This window comes from Mus pahari, chromosome 7, assembly GCF_900095145.1.
Source record: "Mus pahari chromosome 7, PAHARI_EIJ_v1.1, whole genome shotgun sequence".
Lineage (NCBI taxonomy): Eukaryota > Metazoa > Chordata > Mammalia > Rodentia > Muridae > Mus > Mus pahari.
In genome coordinates this window covers 82,314,341-82,331,787 of record NC_034596.1, presented here as the reverse complement: position 1 = coordinate 82,331,787, position 17,447 = coordinate 82,314,341, and the positions used below count along the sequence as shown (strand labels likewise).

The window sequence follows — 17,447 nt, the reverse complement described above, 5'->3', positions numbered from 1 at the left end:
TATCCTCTTCTGGCCTCCAGTGGCATTGCACACTCACAGTACACAGACATACATGCAATCAAAACACCCACACAGAATTAAATTGTAAAATCTTTGGGGTTGGAGAGATGTCCCAGTGGTTGCAAGCACTGGTTGTTCTTGCAGAGCACCTGGGTCTGGCTTCCAGTACCACACAGAGGCTCCCAAGCTATGCTATTCCTGTTCTAAGGGATCACCTGTCTTCCTCTGACCTCTTCCTCTTCAGGCACCAGGCATGCACATAGTGGGGATACACATATGCAGGCAAAACACTAATAAACATTTAAAACAAAAATAAATTTGTGGCAGAACATTACAAAATGGGAGCTAGGTTTGGGAAATTAGGTTTATAGCAGTGATGGGTTTACTGTAATCAGAATGGTACTGCTGTTGATCAGAGTGCTATACATACTCTGTACAGAGTACTCTGTATGGGGAGTGACAAATGATGAGCTGTCACCTAGTTAGTCCAAGCTGGAGATGGTCAAGCTGTCTACATTGCACAGGAAGTGGGCTAGTTCCATTCCCAGCATCATTCATGAGTGGACTTCCTCAACGTGCTTAGTCCTGGAACCAGTTCAGGAGTATGGCTCTTCCTTAGGATGAGTAACTGGGTCGAGAGCACTAGCAGATGTCTCTGTGCTGGTGTGGACATTGAACAGCAGTGCAACTCTTAGCTCTGGGAGCCCAGCTGGCCACTAAATGCTTTCCTGCTTCTTAAATCTTCTTACCCTGCATCTTGTTCTCTCAGATGGGCTCTGTGCTTATTTCAGTTCCTGGCCTTTGGTGTTAGAAGCAAAGCTTGCCCTAGTGTGAGAAAAAGGCTAATGAGTTATTCTGCTGTGTCCAGACATGGTTTCCAGCCAGTGGAAATGTTCATCTTCTGAGACCCAGCTCAGTCTTAGCTCAACAAGTTGGAGGCCTGCCTTTAGCTAATGCCTAGTACCTTCAACTAATGACTCAATGTAAATGTTTTCTGGAGTCAGGTTCAATAAGAAATGAAGAGATTCAGACTTCCCTATTGCACTTTGGTAAATTTGCCAAACTTGTTTTGTTTGCTTTTTGGTTTTTGAGGTAGGGTTTCTTTGGCTGTTATGGAACTCACTCTGTAGACTAGGCTGACCTCAAACTCAGAGAGATCTGCCTGTCTCATCATTCCAAGTGCTGGTATTAAAGATATAAGCCATGACCACCTGGCTTTGCCAGGCATTTTAAACTTGCACCCTCATGCCATCTTTGTGGCTGCCCCATGACAGATAGCAAGTGTCTTGGTCTCTTCTCTGCTGCTGTGATGAAATGTTCGTGACAAAAGCAATTTAAAGGAGAGAAGGTTTATTTTAGCTCATGGTTTCAGGGTACAGTCCATAATGGCAGGGAAGTCAAGGCATCAGCGTGAGTAGCTGATCATAATGCACACGTGGTGGTTGTTGCTCCACTCTTTCTCTACTCTTCTGGGCCCCAGGATCCTCTGCCTAGGGAATGGTGCCATCCATGATGGGTGAGTTTTCCCACCTCAACAGTACCAATATAACCCCCTACAGACATTTATAAAGTCCCTTCTCCCTGGTGATTCTAGCCTTATTTCAAGTTGACAATTAACATAGCCAAGAGAGCAGGTCATGTCTGCCTGCCCCCTCCTAACACATCACAGATAAGAGGAGTAGGCAGACTGTAGGGACTACAGTGCAAGCAGAAGGAAGATATATCGAACTGGCTTCATTTTGCTAGAGAAACCTCTAATATGGGGACCTGGAAGAAATATCCTGGACTCCACGGATCTGCTGCTTCCTGAGGACAGAGCTAAAGTTCAAGTCCTCTGCTAGGACACACTCATTTCTGGGCCTGTTCTAGTTTGAATAAAAATGGTCCCCATAGGCACATAGGGAGTGGCACTAATAGGAGGTGTGGCCTTCTGGGAGGAAGTGTGTCACTGGGGGCGGGCTTTGAGGTTTCAGATTGCTCACACCAGGCCCAGTGTCACTCTTCTTGCTGCCTTTGGATCTAGATGCGAATTCTCTGCTACCTCTACAGCACCATATCTGCCTACATGCTGCCTTGCTTTCTACCATCATGAATAATGGACTGAATCTCTGAAACTGTAAGCTAGCCCCAATTGAATGTCTTTCTTTTTAAGCGTTGCCATGGTCATGGTGTCTCTTCATAGCAGTAGGAACATCCAGCATCTGGGCCTACTCCATTCCCTGTACCAATGGGTATGGTTTGGGAGCTAAGTCCTTAGCTCGGCAGGGGTATCTGGCTGTCGACAGGGGTGAGACACTTGGAAAACCTCTAAGGCCAGCAGCGCCTTGTTGATGTGACTGATGGTAGGGTAGGGGCTTAGGTCCACCTTGAACCTGTGGCAGAGAAACATTTGTAAGCCAAGGCTGTCAGGGACACTGCTATGGGCAGTGTGGAAATTAGAGGCAGGGCTGGATGAGGTTCAGGGGCTGCAGTACAAGGACAGAAAGCAGTCCTGCCACATGGGGAGCCTCACTGGCTGGGACGCTTTGGGTAGCTCTGGAGTGGTATCGTCTAACATCATATACCTCTCTTCTCTAAGAAATGACGGCTCTGAATTCTGGTGTCAGGCATTTGTATAGACTGACCCATCACCCACATTACTAGCTTCTTTGGGGAGGGAATGCACCATACATGCCCATATTCTAAAGAGCAAGCCTGATGCCTTCTGGTGGGCTGATGGAGGGAAGTCACAGAGCTCACTTCTAAGCATACACTTACTCCACATTTGGGTACAGCAGTGTTCTTGGGAGTGGTTCCCTTAGATAAGCCACCTCCTCTAAGGAGCAGTGGCTGTCTATACAGGGTCACCCAGGCTATAGTGGTAATGGTAGGGGTATTTCAATGATTTCTTCTGCCATGTCTATGCTAAGCCAGGGCAGCTGTTATGGCCTGGTGCAGTGGCTCCTTGGCAGCTAAAGAATGATTCACATGAGACGTTATCTCAGTAGTATATGTGAAAGCCCTGATGGAGGGGGAAGGTGAAGGAGAATGGCAGAGCTTTTTCTTACCTTTCAGCATTTGCCACTTGGGGCACTAAGCACACGTCAGCCATGGACACCTAAAAGAAGGTCAAGGGAGTTTGCAGAAGGATTATCACCTAGACTCACTAGCAAGGTTGGCTGTACCTGCTGTTGACTGTACCAGGGCTGCCAATCCAACTTCCTGTTTGCTTCGGTTTTCTGATAATCCCTAGCACCCCTCACTGTCTCCTCTGGAACTGCCTGTCCCTGTCACCCAGAGCTGCAGCATTTCTCCCATGTCATGTTCCAGTTTCCCTGACAACCAACCAGAGAAGGCCTAACTGCTTTAGTAGCTATCACTGTGCTTGTTGAAGCCACCACGACTAGGCACTTAATGAGGACTCCTAGCAGATAAGGAACCATGGAACTAGACTACCACAGGCCCAAGGTCTTATTCTACAGGCATCAGGGGCTCCGTAATCCTGGAATCTCTGGGCTGTGAAGGAAGGGATAGTCTAGCCCTTCAGCTGATGCCTGGACCACTTCACTGCGTCAGAAGTGTGTTCTTCTGGCCTGGACACCTCACACTACCTCTACTGCAGTAGTTCAATCTTCCAAGTGCTGCGACCCTTTAATACAGCACCTCATGTTGTTGAGACCCCAACCATAATATTATTTCATCAATAATTCATTACTGTGATTTTGCTAATGTTATGAATAATAATGTAAATCTGATATGCAAGATACTGGGTATGTGACCGCTGTTAAAGGGGTCACAACCCACAGGGTGAGAACTGCTACTCTAGGCAGTACAGGAGCTGAGGCATTTCCACAAACTCACTGCTCAGAGCAAGTTTATCCAGGAGGCTGGCCCCAGGTATCTCCTTAGGATAAGGAGTGGACTTGGTCTATGTGGGAGAAATGATGGCCTGGGGTCAGCACGAAGGCCACAGTGGGCAGGGCTGGGGACACTTACCTCATCTCCTACGCAGTACTTCCCTGCTGTGCTCTGCAGAATCTTCTCCAGAGCTGTGGGGAGGCCACATGGATAACATTTACATCAGCTTCTCCAGGGCCTGGCCTCTATAGGCGGACAATGAAGAGCTAGGCTGGGGCATTGGGCAGAGTCTGGTGTAGGGACTATGGCAGCCAGGACTAAGAAGAATGTTCCCCATGGCTTCTCTGTCTAGTCTCAGAATAGACAAGACATGCAGTTGGCCAAGGCAACAGCTCTCACAGACAGCCTAATGTTCTGAAGACTGGCACAGTGACTGGAGTAATCAATGGGCTGTCAACCAACAGTGTGGGACCATAAGCCTCCAGGTGTGGGGTTCATGGGCGTTCTGGAGCTCAAACATGCTTGAGCACCTGCCTAGCTCCCCACCTGCCTGTCTACAGTCCCCTGCTCCACTCTACTGTCAAGGTCAAAGCAGCCTGATAAGATGCTCAGAGCTCTGTGTGAGGGTCAGCACTCTAAGAGGCCACACTGGGGCAGCTCATAAGAGTGACGACTCACCGTTAAAGCCGGAAGTAATAACCTTTTGGGCCCATTGCATCTGGTTCTCCTGTCCCACTTGCTTCAGGACAGACAGATTCTGCACAGCTCAAGAGAGAAAAATATCTGTCATTGCGCTGGATGCCAGCCTGAGTTTGCTCCTCTGCCAAGCCTCTGCAGGGAAGCTCACTGTTCCCTCTGCTCTAGCTGTTTACCTGTTCCGCTTCCCTCTGGGCTATATGAGCCCTTCCTTCCATCAGGGCTCTGAAGGTGGGAGTAGCCACCTTTTTGGGCTTCCCCAGTGATCCCAAGTATTCTGAAAGCCATGTGAGTTTTGTAGCAATATGCAAGAATCAGACCATAGGATGCTGGCATGAATGACAGAGATAGGCACAAACCAAGGCTTCCTTCTCTCAATACTTCTTCCTTACTTGGTGTCTTGAAAAGAGAAGCTGCATGATATGGGGGGGGGGGGCAAGCCAGGCATGTTTGACTGGCTTCTAATGACTAAGGTGCAGTCCCTATTGTTAAAAACAGAAAGGTGACACAGGAGTTGGGACACAGATGTACAGGGTGAGCTTGCTCCTTGTTCTGATATTATTTAGCTGTGTCACCCTGCAAAGTCACTGCTCCCTTTTAGAGCCATTACCTTACAAAGTAGAAGTTTGTGCAGATGAATGATTTTAATACTTGCCTTTCTATTTCATAGATGAAAACTTACTTTATAAAAACAAAAAACCTTTACAAGAATCCTAGCATCGGCATACTGTGGAGATAGGGGTTAAGTCTAGACTAGGGGAAATTAGCAGATTTGGTAATAAAGCAATTTACTTTCTTTGCTTCTCAGTGTTACGAAAAGTTCTGTTTACACTATGCTGAGCCACTATGTCTGAAAATGTATGTATCTTAACTTTAAAATAATTTATTACTAAAATATACTATGATGAAAACTCACTAGAAAGAAGACACCAATAGACCTGTCCAGTGAAGGCTGCCATAACCTCTCAGTCTGTAACAGACTAAGCAGAAACCTAACACAGTATCTGTGAAGCACAGAAAGGGGAAGTATGGTAATGCAAGGCTTCCTGCATGTGTGCTGCAGAGCAGAAGACCAGGAGCTGCTCAGGCTGGAGGCTGGACCTACACCTGCTACCCCATCCCTTCCCCTGCCTCAAACACCTCTATGCTCCCAGGCTTAGGAGCAGAGTTAGGGACAATGCTGATGGAAGACTTATGGGATCCCTGCACCCTTCTGCCACGTGGTCTATGTCAAGGCCCCTGGGATGTTTTCTTTCTTGCTCTGCTTCCCCATCCTCAGCGGAACACCTCCCTATGGATCGTCACTTTGGGTATGAAGGGCTGCCTGAGAGGTGTACAGGGTGCCAGTGTAACCGTGCCTAACCTGAAGGGGCTGGATGCCACTAGCGATGAGGTCAGAAATCATGCGCACGATGGCTCTTTTCTGTGGGTCCTGAGGCAGAAGCCGTGGGATAGGCCGAGTCTCTTCCAGGTACTCCATGATGGCCAGCTGTTCAGAGGGAACATTGAGGCAGGGAGAGGGCTTGGGATCCCTGGACCAGAGGGGAGAGGCCATCAAACTCCCTTTTTGCAATGAATGGCACCACCACTCTCCCCTACATCCTCCTCAACTGGAGCACTATAAAGGTCCTTTGGGGACCTTGCTGGACTTGGGTCCCCACATGCTTAACCTTCCTCTCCTTCCCTCTGCCATACATACACTTAATGATCCCTACCATGCTTGGTCACTTGTAGGTTAGTTAGGAAGAGAGGTCAGGTGCCCTCATTCAGAACTCTGCCACCCCCAAGCCCTCTACTCACTGACTGGCCAATGGTGATTCCATCAATTTTCAGTGCTGGCACTTGCTTCATGGGGTTCAGGGTCTGAAATTCCTCAGTGAACTGTGGGGGCAAGGCTGTGGTGAACGGGGCGGCCTTGCCTGAGTAGCTTAACGCAGAACCAAGCAAGTAGGAAAACTGTAGACCTAGCACTGATCCATATTCCTTGTCCTTGGAGGACTTGGTTCCTAAAACCAAGATAACTTCTAGGGAACCCAGGCAGTATACTAGGCTCATACAGTGCAAGCTTTACCTCGATCGTCTGGCTTTATGGTTTTCCCTGTACTCTATAATGTGGTTACCAGGTCAGCTCCTACCTTGCTCACTCATCCATTGAGAGGGTCCAATACAGGAAAGGCTCCATTACCACCTACCCTAAAAAAGTCAGGCACTGAGCCCTTCCCATCCTATTGCTGCTCAGGAGAGCCAGCTGCAGCCTCCTAGTCACAGGAACCATGAAATACAGTTTTCCCTCTAGGCGACAGCTAGTCCTCCATCTGGTACCCCTTCAAGGTCCAATCCTCATGTTGTGAGCCTGGGACAGCCTCCTTACCTGTTGCCCGCCGTCCTTTATGAGGTTGATGGGCACTATCTCATAGTCAATGCCTTTTAACGCCAGAGCTAGGAGAGACCAGAGAGGAGTTAGGGAATGCCTTCTGGCTAGACTCCACTTAAAGGCAGCCCTCCCAGGGTGACGACGGGAGCCTCCTCTCTGCTGGTCAGCTCTACTGTGGGTTAAAATTTAGGCTGAGAGAGGCCAAAGCATGTATGCTCTTCAGAGACAGCATCCATTGTGTTTTGACTTCGGGCTCAGTTAAGGGAGAGCCTTTGGGATCCAGGAAAGGACTAAGAGGAGGGACAGTCACCGATGATGGTGCAATTAGGGTGAGACTGAAACAAGCTGCTTGGATCAAAAGCCTACCATATTCGATTGGTAGGTCTATGGCCTTGGTCATGTAACTTAATGAGTTTGTGTGCCTCAGTCTCCCATATCTGACAAGCAGCACCATGCAATAGTTGAAAGTGTGGGAATTCATCGCTGGGGTGGATAGAGGGTCACGCACACAAACGCACTGGGCACAGACATCTTTGGTATGCACTGCTCTGAGGGTAGCCTTTACCAACAGTTGTGCTCACTGGAGAAGCGAAGGGTCAGACCTGGACTCAAGCAGAGGGCTCTAGTGTCTACGCTCCTCAAATCTCTATGGGCAACTCCATACAGTTGTGTTTGATTAGCCAGCTCAAGTAAGATAAGAACAGAGTGAGGCCAGCTGCTCCCCTGCCGGTTACCAGGGACCTCTGGATTTTGTGAACCTGTTCTAGGCATGGTTGCTAAGGGCTTCTCGAGTGCAGTGTGACAGAAGTAGCAGCCCGGAGGTGAAAAACAACCCCTCTTCCTCCCACTCCCACTGTCCTCTTGATGGACTTTCTGGCTGGAAGTGACATTCAGAGATGGAGACTACAGATCAGGGGTGCTGGTTGCTGGAGGGCGCGACAGGACAGGAGGGGATATGAAATTCTCTGTCCCACCTCAACCCCCCATTCGGAAGTGGAGCTCTTACCAATTCGAACTCTCCATGAACAGGAGCTTCGGAAATAGGAGTAGAGGACAGGCTGTGGAGAGAGGATGAGGGTGGATATTAACTTAGGCTTAGCAGGTTTCCAGCTGTAGGGCCCCTCTTGTTGGAAGCAGGCACCGACCAGCTCACAGGCAAAGACTCTAAGCACCAGTTTCTTCCCATGGCCCTCCTCCCTCCAGCCTTCATCTTAGCAACACAGGCCTGTCTTGGGTCCTCGTTGGACTGCTGAGTTCCTGAGGATCAAGGGCCTCTCAAGAGGAAGCAGCTTTCAAGTGTTAGCCTTACCTTGTCAGCCATAGTGCAGTAGCTTCCTAAGGAACTTTTTTTTTTCCTCACAGAACTGAGAGGCAGGGGGCGGAAACCAGGGGTGGGTCTCAGGAGCCAATGGGAAAGCAGGCTAGAAGGGCACCAGAGGTTTCTGGACTGTGGTCAGAAAGGGAGTCTTTTTCAACTTGTGGCACTGGGGCAAACAGTGTAGCCTGGCTTTGAGGTAAAGTATGTGGTGAAATGGCTCAGCGCAGGCAGGATCAGGGTCCAGACCCGAGACAGGAAGCAGCAGCCTTCCCTAACCAGAGACAAACTCCTGCCATCTCCTGGTCTTCAGCGCCTTTGTTTATAAAACAAAAGGCTGCTCTAAAATGCTGGCAGAAGTTCAGAGAGATGGGCCTTCTTATTTATTTGCATGCCTTGGTGTCTCTCACCTGGAAGTTCCCCATTCTCAGAGGACCTCATAAAAATAAATGGCAGATATGCCCATTTGCCACAAAGGAGAGGTTGCCAGCTGGAGGTCCCCAAGGGTCCTGTCTGGATTTTGTAATGCCAATGGTTCCTGATTTACCAGTGTTCTACTTAACAACTTTTTGACTTTATAATGAAGAGAAAGTGATATGCATTTGGTTTAAAAACTGTACTTCAAAATTTGAATTTTGGTCCTTTCCCAGGCTGGGCCATGGCAGTTAGCTACAGCTTGGTGACAGTGGGCTGGAGTAACTGGGGGGTGGGGGTGGGGGACCCGACAGTCTCCAGAGTACCCTGCTATGAGTGTTTTTGGTTTTTTAGGTTTATTTTTATGGGGCTGGAGAGATGGCTTGATGGTTAAGAGTGCTTACTGCCCTCCCAGGAGTGGAGCTTGGTTCCCAGCACCCACATGAGGCAGGCAGCTCACACCTGCCTGTAATCCCAGCTCCAAGAGATTCAATGCCTGGTCTCCATGGGTGCTGGCACTCACCTTCACAGAGCTACATGTAGACACAATAATACACATAATGAAAATAACAAAGCCACAGCTTTGAAAATAGTTTCATCATTTTAAAAAAATTAATTGTAGATGGTTGTGAGCTGCCATGTGGGTGCTGGGAATTGAATCCAGGTCCTTTGGAAGGGCAGACAGTGCTCTTAACGGCTGAGCCATCACTCTAGCTCCTCAATAAATGTATTTTTTACATTCTTTTCAATGTATGATGTATTTATCTGGATGTTTTAAACCAGGATATTTCACACACAAACCTTGTCTTTTTTTCCCCTTTAAAACTTTGGGAGACTGTGGAGTTGCCTCTTAAATAGTCACAACTGATTGGAACAGATCAATGGCCTCTTTTAGGCTGAGCCCCCTGATCTGCCATGAATTTTGTTACATTTGGGCCCCTAGAATGTGTGATCTAAGACTAAAGGGACTGGAAGTTAATTTCTCAGGTGCTTCCTGGGTAGCCATTTCCTAGCAGAACTCAGGACCAGGTAATAAGCACTCATGCACCTTCCTGCAGACAATATCCACAAAGATGCGACAGAAGTCAACACTCAGATCACCTCCAACTCCCCAGACTACAGTCATTTCATCTAAGTCCCCCCTCCTTCTGCTGTCTCCGCAGACCAAGATACTACATGAAGCAGTTTCCCTGTCCCAGCACCACCAACACAGAAGTCCACGAAAGCAAGGCAACAAGTAGGCCCAGGTTCTCTCAGGGTGGATGCCAAGCCCGGGGCCTGGGCCTCCTAAGCACCTTCTGTGGGGAAAGGGAAGATGGGCATGGCTGGGGCACAGGTGATGCAGCCAGTGTCCTCGGAGGACTGGAAGACCACAGTGCATTCTATTTGGAGGGGTATCTCTTTATCTAGGAAGGCCAGGGGAGCACTGGGCCCAACAGAGCTTAGAGACACTGGCCACAAGGGAGTGACAAAAATGGGAATTGCTGGAGAGGATGCCTTATGTAATGTGTCACACACCTGGCTGAACTAAGGGTACCCAGAGTCATGCTACCTGCTCCTACCCACCCCATGGCCCTTCAGCAGGAAACAGAATCTTACCCTGCATCTATTATGGTTTTTTTTTCTTTCTTTCTTATATATCATCTTTAGCTTCTTTTCCTGTTGCTATGATAAAATGCCCCAACAAAGGCAATCTAAAGAAGAGTGGTTTATTCTGGCTTATAATTCAAGATGTAGTCTGTCACTGGGGGTGGGGTTTGGAGGGAAGAGCAGCCTGAAACAGTTGGTAGGTAACACCGCATCCACAGCCTGAAACAGAACAATGCATGCCTGTTGGTGCTCTGCTGACTTGCCCCTGATTATGGGCCCAGCCAGACCCAACCCAGGGAGTGGTGTCACTCTCCCACATCAGTGAACCTGATAAAGACAGTCCTAACCTAGAAACCCTCTCTGCAGCGCGCCTATGTCTCCTATGTGCTTTTAGATTCACAGGAAGAGAAATCACAGCTAAGCACTAACAGCAAACTACCCGGCGATTTTTGCACTTGAACCTTTTAATATCAAGTAGAATGTCCGTTTAATTAGCACACCTGGAAGGCTCATGTTTCCAACTCAAACATGCATTCTGTCGACTTTAAATTTGCAGTTTTTCCGTTGTGGGAGACTCAGCTCATGTGAGGAACTACTTCAGAGTTGCATACACTCCTAGCTGTTTTTATACCATTTTGTTTGTTTGTTTTTGAGACAGGGTTTCTCTGTATAGCCCTGGCTGTCCTGGAACTCACTTTGTAGACCAGGTTGGCCTCGAACTCAGAAATCCGCCTGCCTCTGCCTCCCGAGTGCTGGGATTAAAGGCGTGCGCCACCGCGCCCGGCTGTTTGTTTGTTTTTCCGAGACAGGGTTTCTCTGTGTAGCCTTGGCTGTAGACCAGGCTGGCCTCGAACTCAGAAATCCGCCTGCCTCTGCCTCCCGAGTGCTGGGATTAAAGGCGTGCGCCACCGCGCCCGGCTGTTTGTTTGTTTTTCCGAGACAGGGTTTCTCTGTGTAGCCTTGGCTGTAGACCAGGCTGGCCTCGAACTCAGAAATCCACCTGCCTCTCGAGTGCTGGGATTAAAGGTGTGCGCCACCACGCCCGGCTTTATACCATTTCTTACATGATTAAAGTCCTGGAAATCCCATCTGTATGTGGGAAATCTATATTAACCTGATGCAATGTCCTTTGCATCTAATATGCCACCTTCCTACATAACGGCCCTCATAAGAGCCTCAGTTATAAGTCTCTTATATAACACACTCGCAACTCCATTCCACCAATGGCTTAAATACAAATGGCTCTAGGATGGACTAAAGAAGTCCGACTTAAACCCTGGACGCTCCATATGCCACAGCCTGGAATGCCAGCACTTGGAAGGCGAGGGCAGGAGAGTCAAAGTTCAAAGTCAGGCTGGGCTGCACAGCAAGACCGTTTCTTAGAGCCAAACCGACAAAATTAGAAACCTGAGCAGATACTACAAGTGATCCTTAACGTCGTTAAAGTGTCACATCTTTTCCCCCTTGCCTTTGGTGCATGCGCGGACCATCAGGTCCCCTGAGAGACGTACGCAGGGCGCCGCGGAACTGCAAAGTAGGGGACCATATTTGAAAGCCCTAGAAGGGGGTCTGTCTACCCGAAGCAGGGAAGAGCGCTACTGGACGCCCCCCAAAAACTTCAAAGCCTAGCCTTCCCGGCTCAATCTACCGCCACCATAAGGCTCAGCGGCCAGCGCGCAGGTGTAGAGTGAGCGGGCGCGCCGCGGTGCACGCCGGGAGTCGTTGTGGAGCCACGCGAAGAGGCGCGCTCTCAGCCCCGCCCCCCCACACAGCTCTTCTCCGCGTTTCTCAGGAGCGACCCTCATCCCCGGACGTGGGGCACAGACCTTCCCGGCTTGCATCTCGCCCCGGTCGGCCGGCTTAGAAAGTCAGCTCGGGACTAGAAGACGACTGAGGCCTAGCGGGGTCCAGAGAGCGAAGGTTGGACTAGATGGCCTCCCTCCTTCGGGCTTGCCCCGCCCCCGCCCCGTGAGCTGCTGGGAGTTGTAGTTCAGGAGCCGTCCGGAGTTTCTCTGTCCTTGGCGTCCCTCCGCCTCCCGCAATGCTCTACGCCTCGGGCCGCCTCTTAGTCGCCCGGGCGGCCACCACACTTTCCGCCCCGCCCAGAGCCCGGGGCCCGGCGCTCCGCGGCAAACGGAGGGAACTACAAATCCCATGGTACCTCGAGACGCCCTCTTATGACTCCTTGACGGGGCAGCGGACAAGACCAGGCGTGCCTCCGGCCCGGAGGGTGATCCTTAGGAAGGGGAGGATGCCGCCGGCCATAGGCGGTGGCCTAGCGGGCTCCGAGTTGCGTCCCCGTAAGGGCCGCTGTGTGCCGCAGGCCGCCAGAGCCGTGAGCCGAGTCGTGGTGCCCGACGCTGCAGCACGGAAACTTAAACGGCCTGCTTGGAGCTCGCGGCGCTTCCAGGCGGCAGGGTGGTGGGCCACGCTGGCTGTGGTGACGCTGCTGTCGTTTGCCACCCGCTTTCACCGGCTGGACCAGCCGGCGCACATCTGGTAAGTGGCGGAGAGGACTTGGCGGGCACCATGGCAACTGAGAGGGAGTGACGCCACCCTCTGATTGGCCTGAGGGCACGAAGTGGGCGGGATTCATCGGAGGCGCGACTGGTCCTTGGTGGTGGAGAAACTCAGTTGTATTTGGAGGGGAGAGTGGGTGTGGGTGTTGAGGGGACACGCTTTCCGGTGTGTCAAATCTCGGAGAATAGGTTTGCTCTGGTGGGGGTCCCACACTCGGAGTATGCAAGAGTTGTTCTCATGTCTTCTAGACTACCTGGCTTTCAAAGGGTGATACTCAGAGGTTCTTTGAACTTGGCCCAGAAAACAGTAAATTCGTAGTATATAATTTTCCCAAAGCCTGACTTTCAAAGAAAAAAATTCCTATAGAGTAAGGATAGTTCGGGTATCAAGAGATGGCGGCACAGATTCTGAGCAGCGGGTCTGGTGTTATCCTGATGTGAGAATTATTTTCTGGGCCTTACTTTGTACGATACAGATGCTGGCTTGAGACTTGGTTCAATTCCATTTCTCAAGCTCACAGAGTTAACTTGATCTTTAGCTGGAAGGGATGTTTTATCTTCTCTATATCACCACACAGAAACTTAGTGTAGAAGGTGTCACAAGTGGATCCTACTCAAAAGCAAGCAAACACACAGACAGGGCTGCTCCTATAGAAAACTAATCAATTAACTGTGAAGCTAATTAACAAATTAGGTGCATTTTATGACTGTTGGGAGCTGTAACTACTGGGTTAGACTCAAAGGCGTAATCACAGGAAGGAGAATGAATATCAGCACCTTTAGAGTTAGGTTCCTCCACCCCCACCCCAACCCCCATCAAATCCTACTAAACATGACTATACCCCAAAGAGATAGGTGCACCCACAGTGGGTTACATAAGGGCCAAGGAATGATGAGTTTGGGAAATGGGAAATCTGTTTTATCACAAGCCTTAATTAGCTGTGTTCTAGCAGGAGACATTGCCATATCTCTTGTTGCAAGCACAGCCCTAAGAAATGGCCCAGGTCAAATGCAGTCAGGGCATCCTAGGTACATTCTTGACACATGTGTGGTTGTCCAGGACATTGTTAAAGGACTTTCTCTCCCAACTGGCTTTATTACCCCTCCATCATGCACTGCCTTGACTTTTGGCAGAAGTTTCAGGTTAATCCATGACTCTTGTTAGCTACTCAGATCAGCATGGTTGACAGAGGCAGAAGCCACATCCATTCAGTTTGCCTCATAAATGATTTAATTATGGCTGCTGTCAGCAAAACTCCAAGCAGCAGGGTGATGCCAACCTCACCCTCAGCTATGTCCTTCAGGGGCCCTGGACTCAGCCTCTTATGAATAAGTCCTGATGAGGGACCAGCAGTATGAATATAGTCTAAGGACAGTCTACCAGTTATGACCTGTGCAAAGCTGTTTAGATTGATTCTGATCTTTGGTATCATTGCCAGTAATTACAATGCACATCCCATGTCTAATGGGAGATATTCTGTGGCCCATTCCTTAAATACTAACACATTGCCTGAAGAGATTCAGGTCATTCAGTTCAGTTTTATTTGGATCATCACTCAATTTGATTTAGACCACCGTTGCATTGGTTTGGTTAAGCCTCATAGGCAGTATCATTGAGTGGTTGAGCCTCCATGACTGTATGGGCATAGCTCAGGTCCCTAGTACTTTAGAGAGGAATATGTAATATATTCTATAGAGTGTATCAATGAGAGAAAGTTGTACCATCAGTGCATTAGCAAGTGTACCAGTGAGCTGTTTTTTGTTTTTTTGTTTTTTTTTTGTTTTTTGAGAGTTGGTGCTGATGTCATCAGCTACATCAGAGTAGCTCAAGACTGTCCATGTCCATGTTCATGAGTTCTGTTTGCAGCCACAGGTTGTTACTGTCATCGGTTGCCATTTGTCTTAGATGGCCCATCTGAATCTTAGCTGGCTTTGGGGTTAGAGTTAGAGGAGAGAGAGAGAATTAATGTTTCCATTCACTGTATTACATCTCTAGTGCTCTAATCTCTTTCTCCTCCAGGGTTGTTTCTTTCCTACAACTCTGCCCATGATGGTAGTACGAGCCACACCAGTTACTGTTTGCTTTTTCTCCCATTGTACCCTATTTCTAGCCAGACCTTTTTACCATGGGCACTGTTAGGAAACGCAGAGGCCTATTATGTCTTCTGTCACAGGTGGCATTGTGTGAAACTTGTACTTAGCCAAGTATTGTGTTTATCAAACTCTAGGCCATTTGACTCCAGTAAGACAATACAGGAGATGAATCTAGAATTAAATATGAGTATTGTCATCTTCCCTTACCCTTCTCTGCTGATCTAGGGTGTTGCTAAGAAGAAAGACATACCATGATCATGGAAACCCGTTTGTCTGAGTAACTTTGTATAGCTCCTCTCCCTTTTCCTGATCATTACCCATTTGGTAGTCATGAGGAGATGACTTCTTCTGGGGATGACTACATTAGGACAAGATTGCTTTTTAAAAGTGTGTAGGCCAGGAAAAGGTGATGGAGGGAGAGTCAGAAACTCTGTTAGTTGGTTTCTGAGGAAAAGCTCAATGCTTGACAATATCAGTTGTTTATTAATGATAGGAACATGGATTATCTGTTTCTTACCTTGACTGTTGGCTCATTGTTACATGACTAATGTGACAAAAAGGTGTACCACTGTCAGACTTAGATGGTTTGGAAAGCTAATAAGAGGACATTAATTTTAAAGATCACAATGGTGTCTCCAGAGTCATGGAACCAGAGCCTCAGCCTTTCTGTAACCTGACAAGGCAACAGCAGCAGTGAAGTACTGGTGGGAACCTCAGTTGGGAACAGAGTCCTGATGCACGGAGTTTCTTAGGAGCAGGGAGTCAATGGCCTATGCAAAGCAAGTGGCCTGCTTTTTGGCAGCAGTCTGGTGTACCATGGTGGCTTCTGCTTCAGAGACCCATGGTCCTTTAAAATTTGTGCTCAGTCAATTCATGACACCACATTTGTTTCTACACTGGAACAATATAAGCAGCTGAATAGTGTAGGCTTGATTAGGAACTTCAGTCTAACTAGTCATATCAGAGTACATCCTGTCCGATGGGTATCTTCGTGAGCAATCCAGACTGCTCCGTCGTGGGCAGACGGTTTGCACTTCACTGAGAGCATCTTGAGTGTTTCAGTACATAGTCTTTCAATTGGTTTGTCAGAACCTTCAACTCTGATTGCATCCAGTTATCTTACTTAGGGTTACTAGTGCTGAGGTGAAACACCATAACCAAACCAACTCAGGATGGAAAGAGTTTATTTGGCTTACACTTCCATATCACTGTTCATCATCAAAGGAATTCAGGACAGGAACTGAAACAGGGCAGGAACCTGGAGGCAGGAGCTGATGCAGAGGTCATGGAGGGATGCTGCACACTGACTTCCTCCTCATGGCTTGCTCACTCTGTTTTCTTATAGAACCTAAGGCCACTAGCCCAGGGATGGCACCACCACAATGGGTTAGACTCTCCCACATCAGTTACTAATTAAGAAATGTGCTACATTGCTGGTGGGATTGCAAGCTTGTACAACCACTTTGGAAATCAGTCTGGCGGTTCCTCAGAAAACTGGACCTAGTACTACAGGCAAATCCAGCAATACCTCTTCTAGGTATATACCCAGAAGATGTTCCAACTGATAATAAGGACACATGCTCCACTGTGTTCATAGCAGCCTTATTTATTATAGCCAGAAGCTGGAAAGAACCCTGATGTCCCTCAAAAGAGGAATAGATAACAGAAAATGTGGTACATTTACACAATGAAGTACTACTCAGTTATTAAAAATAATGAATTTATGAAATTCTTAGGCATCATAATCTGAAGGATATCATCCTGAGTGAGGTAACCCAATCACAAAAGAACTCACTTGATATGCACTCACTGATAAGTGGATATTAGCCCAGAAACCTAGAATATCCAAGATACAATCTCCAAAACACAAGAAAATCAAGAATAAGGAAGACCAACACATGGATACTTCATTTGTCCCTAAAATAGGGAATAAAATACCCATGAAAGAAGTGGCAGAGACAAAGTTTGGAGCTAAGACGAAAGGATGGACCATCCAGAGACTGCCCCACCTGGGGGGTCCATCCCATAATCAGCCACCAAACGCAGACACTATTGCATATGCCAGCAAGATTTTGCTGAAAGGACCCTGATATAGCTATCTCTGTGAGGCTATGCCAATGCCTGGCAAATATAGAAGTGGATGCCCACAGTCATCTATAGGATAGAACACAGAGACCCCAGTGAAGGAGCTAGAGAAATTACCCAAGGAACTGAAGGGGTCTGCAACCCTAGAGGTGAAACAACAATATGAACTAATCAGTACCCCCAGAGCTCTTGTCTCTAGCTGCATATATAGCAGAAGATGGCCTAGTCAGCCATCGTTGGGAAGAGATGTCCCTTGGTCTTGCAAACTTTATATGCTCCATACAGGGGAATGCCAGGGCCAAGAAGTGGGAGTGGGTGGGCAGGGGAGCAGGGTGGGGGGAGGGTATAGGGGATATTAGGGATAGCATTTGAAATGTAAATGAAGAAAATATCTAATAAAATAAGTTAAAAAAAAAAAAAAAAGAAATGTGCTACAGAATTGCCTACAGCCTGATCATCTGGAATCATTTTCTTAACCGAGCTTCTCAGTTGGCTTTAGTTTGTGTCAAGTTGACATAAAACT

At 48.2% G+C, this 17,447-nt stretch overlaps 2 protein-coding genes across 4 annotated transcripts in view; one reads left to right on the top strand and one right to left on the bottom strand.

Annotated features, from left to right (window-relative positions):
* Window positions 1-1,333: 1,333 nt before the first annotated feature.
* On the bottom strand, window positions 1,334-12,450 carry Gstz1 (glutathione S-transferase zeta 1). Of its 3 annotated transcripts, none has more exons than XM_021201752.2 (9): window positions 12,053-12,184; window positions 7,914-7,965; window positions 6,905-6,972; window positions 6,334-6,414; window positions 5,897-6,022; window positions 4,516-4,594; window positions 3,976-4,028; window positions 3,048-3,097; window positions 1,334-2,372 (listed from the first exon to the last, which is right to left on the bottom strand). In XM_021201752.2, the coding sequence occupies exons 1-9, from the start codon at window positions 12,065-12,067 to the stop codon at window positions 2,246-2,248; spliced, it is 651 nt and encodes a 216-aa protein (XP_021057411.1). In that variant the 5' UTR covers window positions 12,068-12,184; the 3' UTR covers window positions 1,334-2,245. The 3 variants fall into 3 exon arrangements, with proteins under 3 accessions (XP_021057411.1, XP_029396556.1, XP_029396557.1); XM_029540696.1 differs by lacking the exon at window positions 12,053-12,184 and adding an exon at window positions 8,217-8,282 and having other exon boundaries at window positions 1,335-2,372; XM_029540697.1 differs by lacking the exon at window positions 12,053-12,184 and adding an exon at window positions 12,388-12,450 and having other exon boundaries at window positions 1,945-2,372.
* The window catches only part of Pomt2 (protein O-mannosyltransferase 2), a 41,334-nt gene continuing 35,817 nt past the window's right edge, over window positions 11,931-17,447 (top strand). The window contains exon 1 of the mRNA XM_021201751.2: window positions 11,931-12,725. Within this exon, the coding sequence (XP_021057410.1) occupies window positions 12,268-12,725 (458 nt within the window). The 5' untranslated portion in view covers window positions 11,931-12,267. The remainder of the gene's footprint in view (window positions 12,726-17,447) is intronic.

What these genes read in the sequence shown, in the direction of transcription:
- Gstz1 (XM_021201752.2), bottom strand. An exon ending in TAAAGGACGGCGGGCAACAG is followed by an intron (nt 6,415 to 6,904) that starts GTAAGGAGGCTG and finishes TTGCCCCCACAG; the next exon opens with TTCACTGAGGAATTTCAGAC. An exon ending in GAATCACCATTGGCCAGTCA is followed by an intron (nt 6,023 to 6,333) that starts GTGAGTAGAGGG and finishes CCCTCTGAACAG; the next exon opens with CTGGCCATCATGGAGTACCT.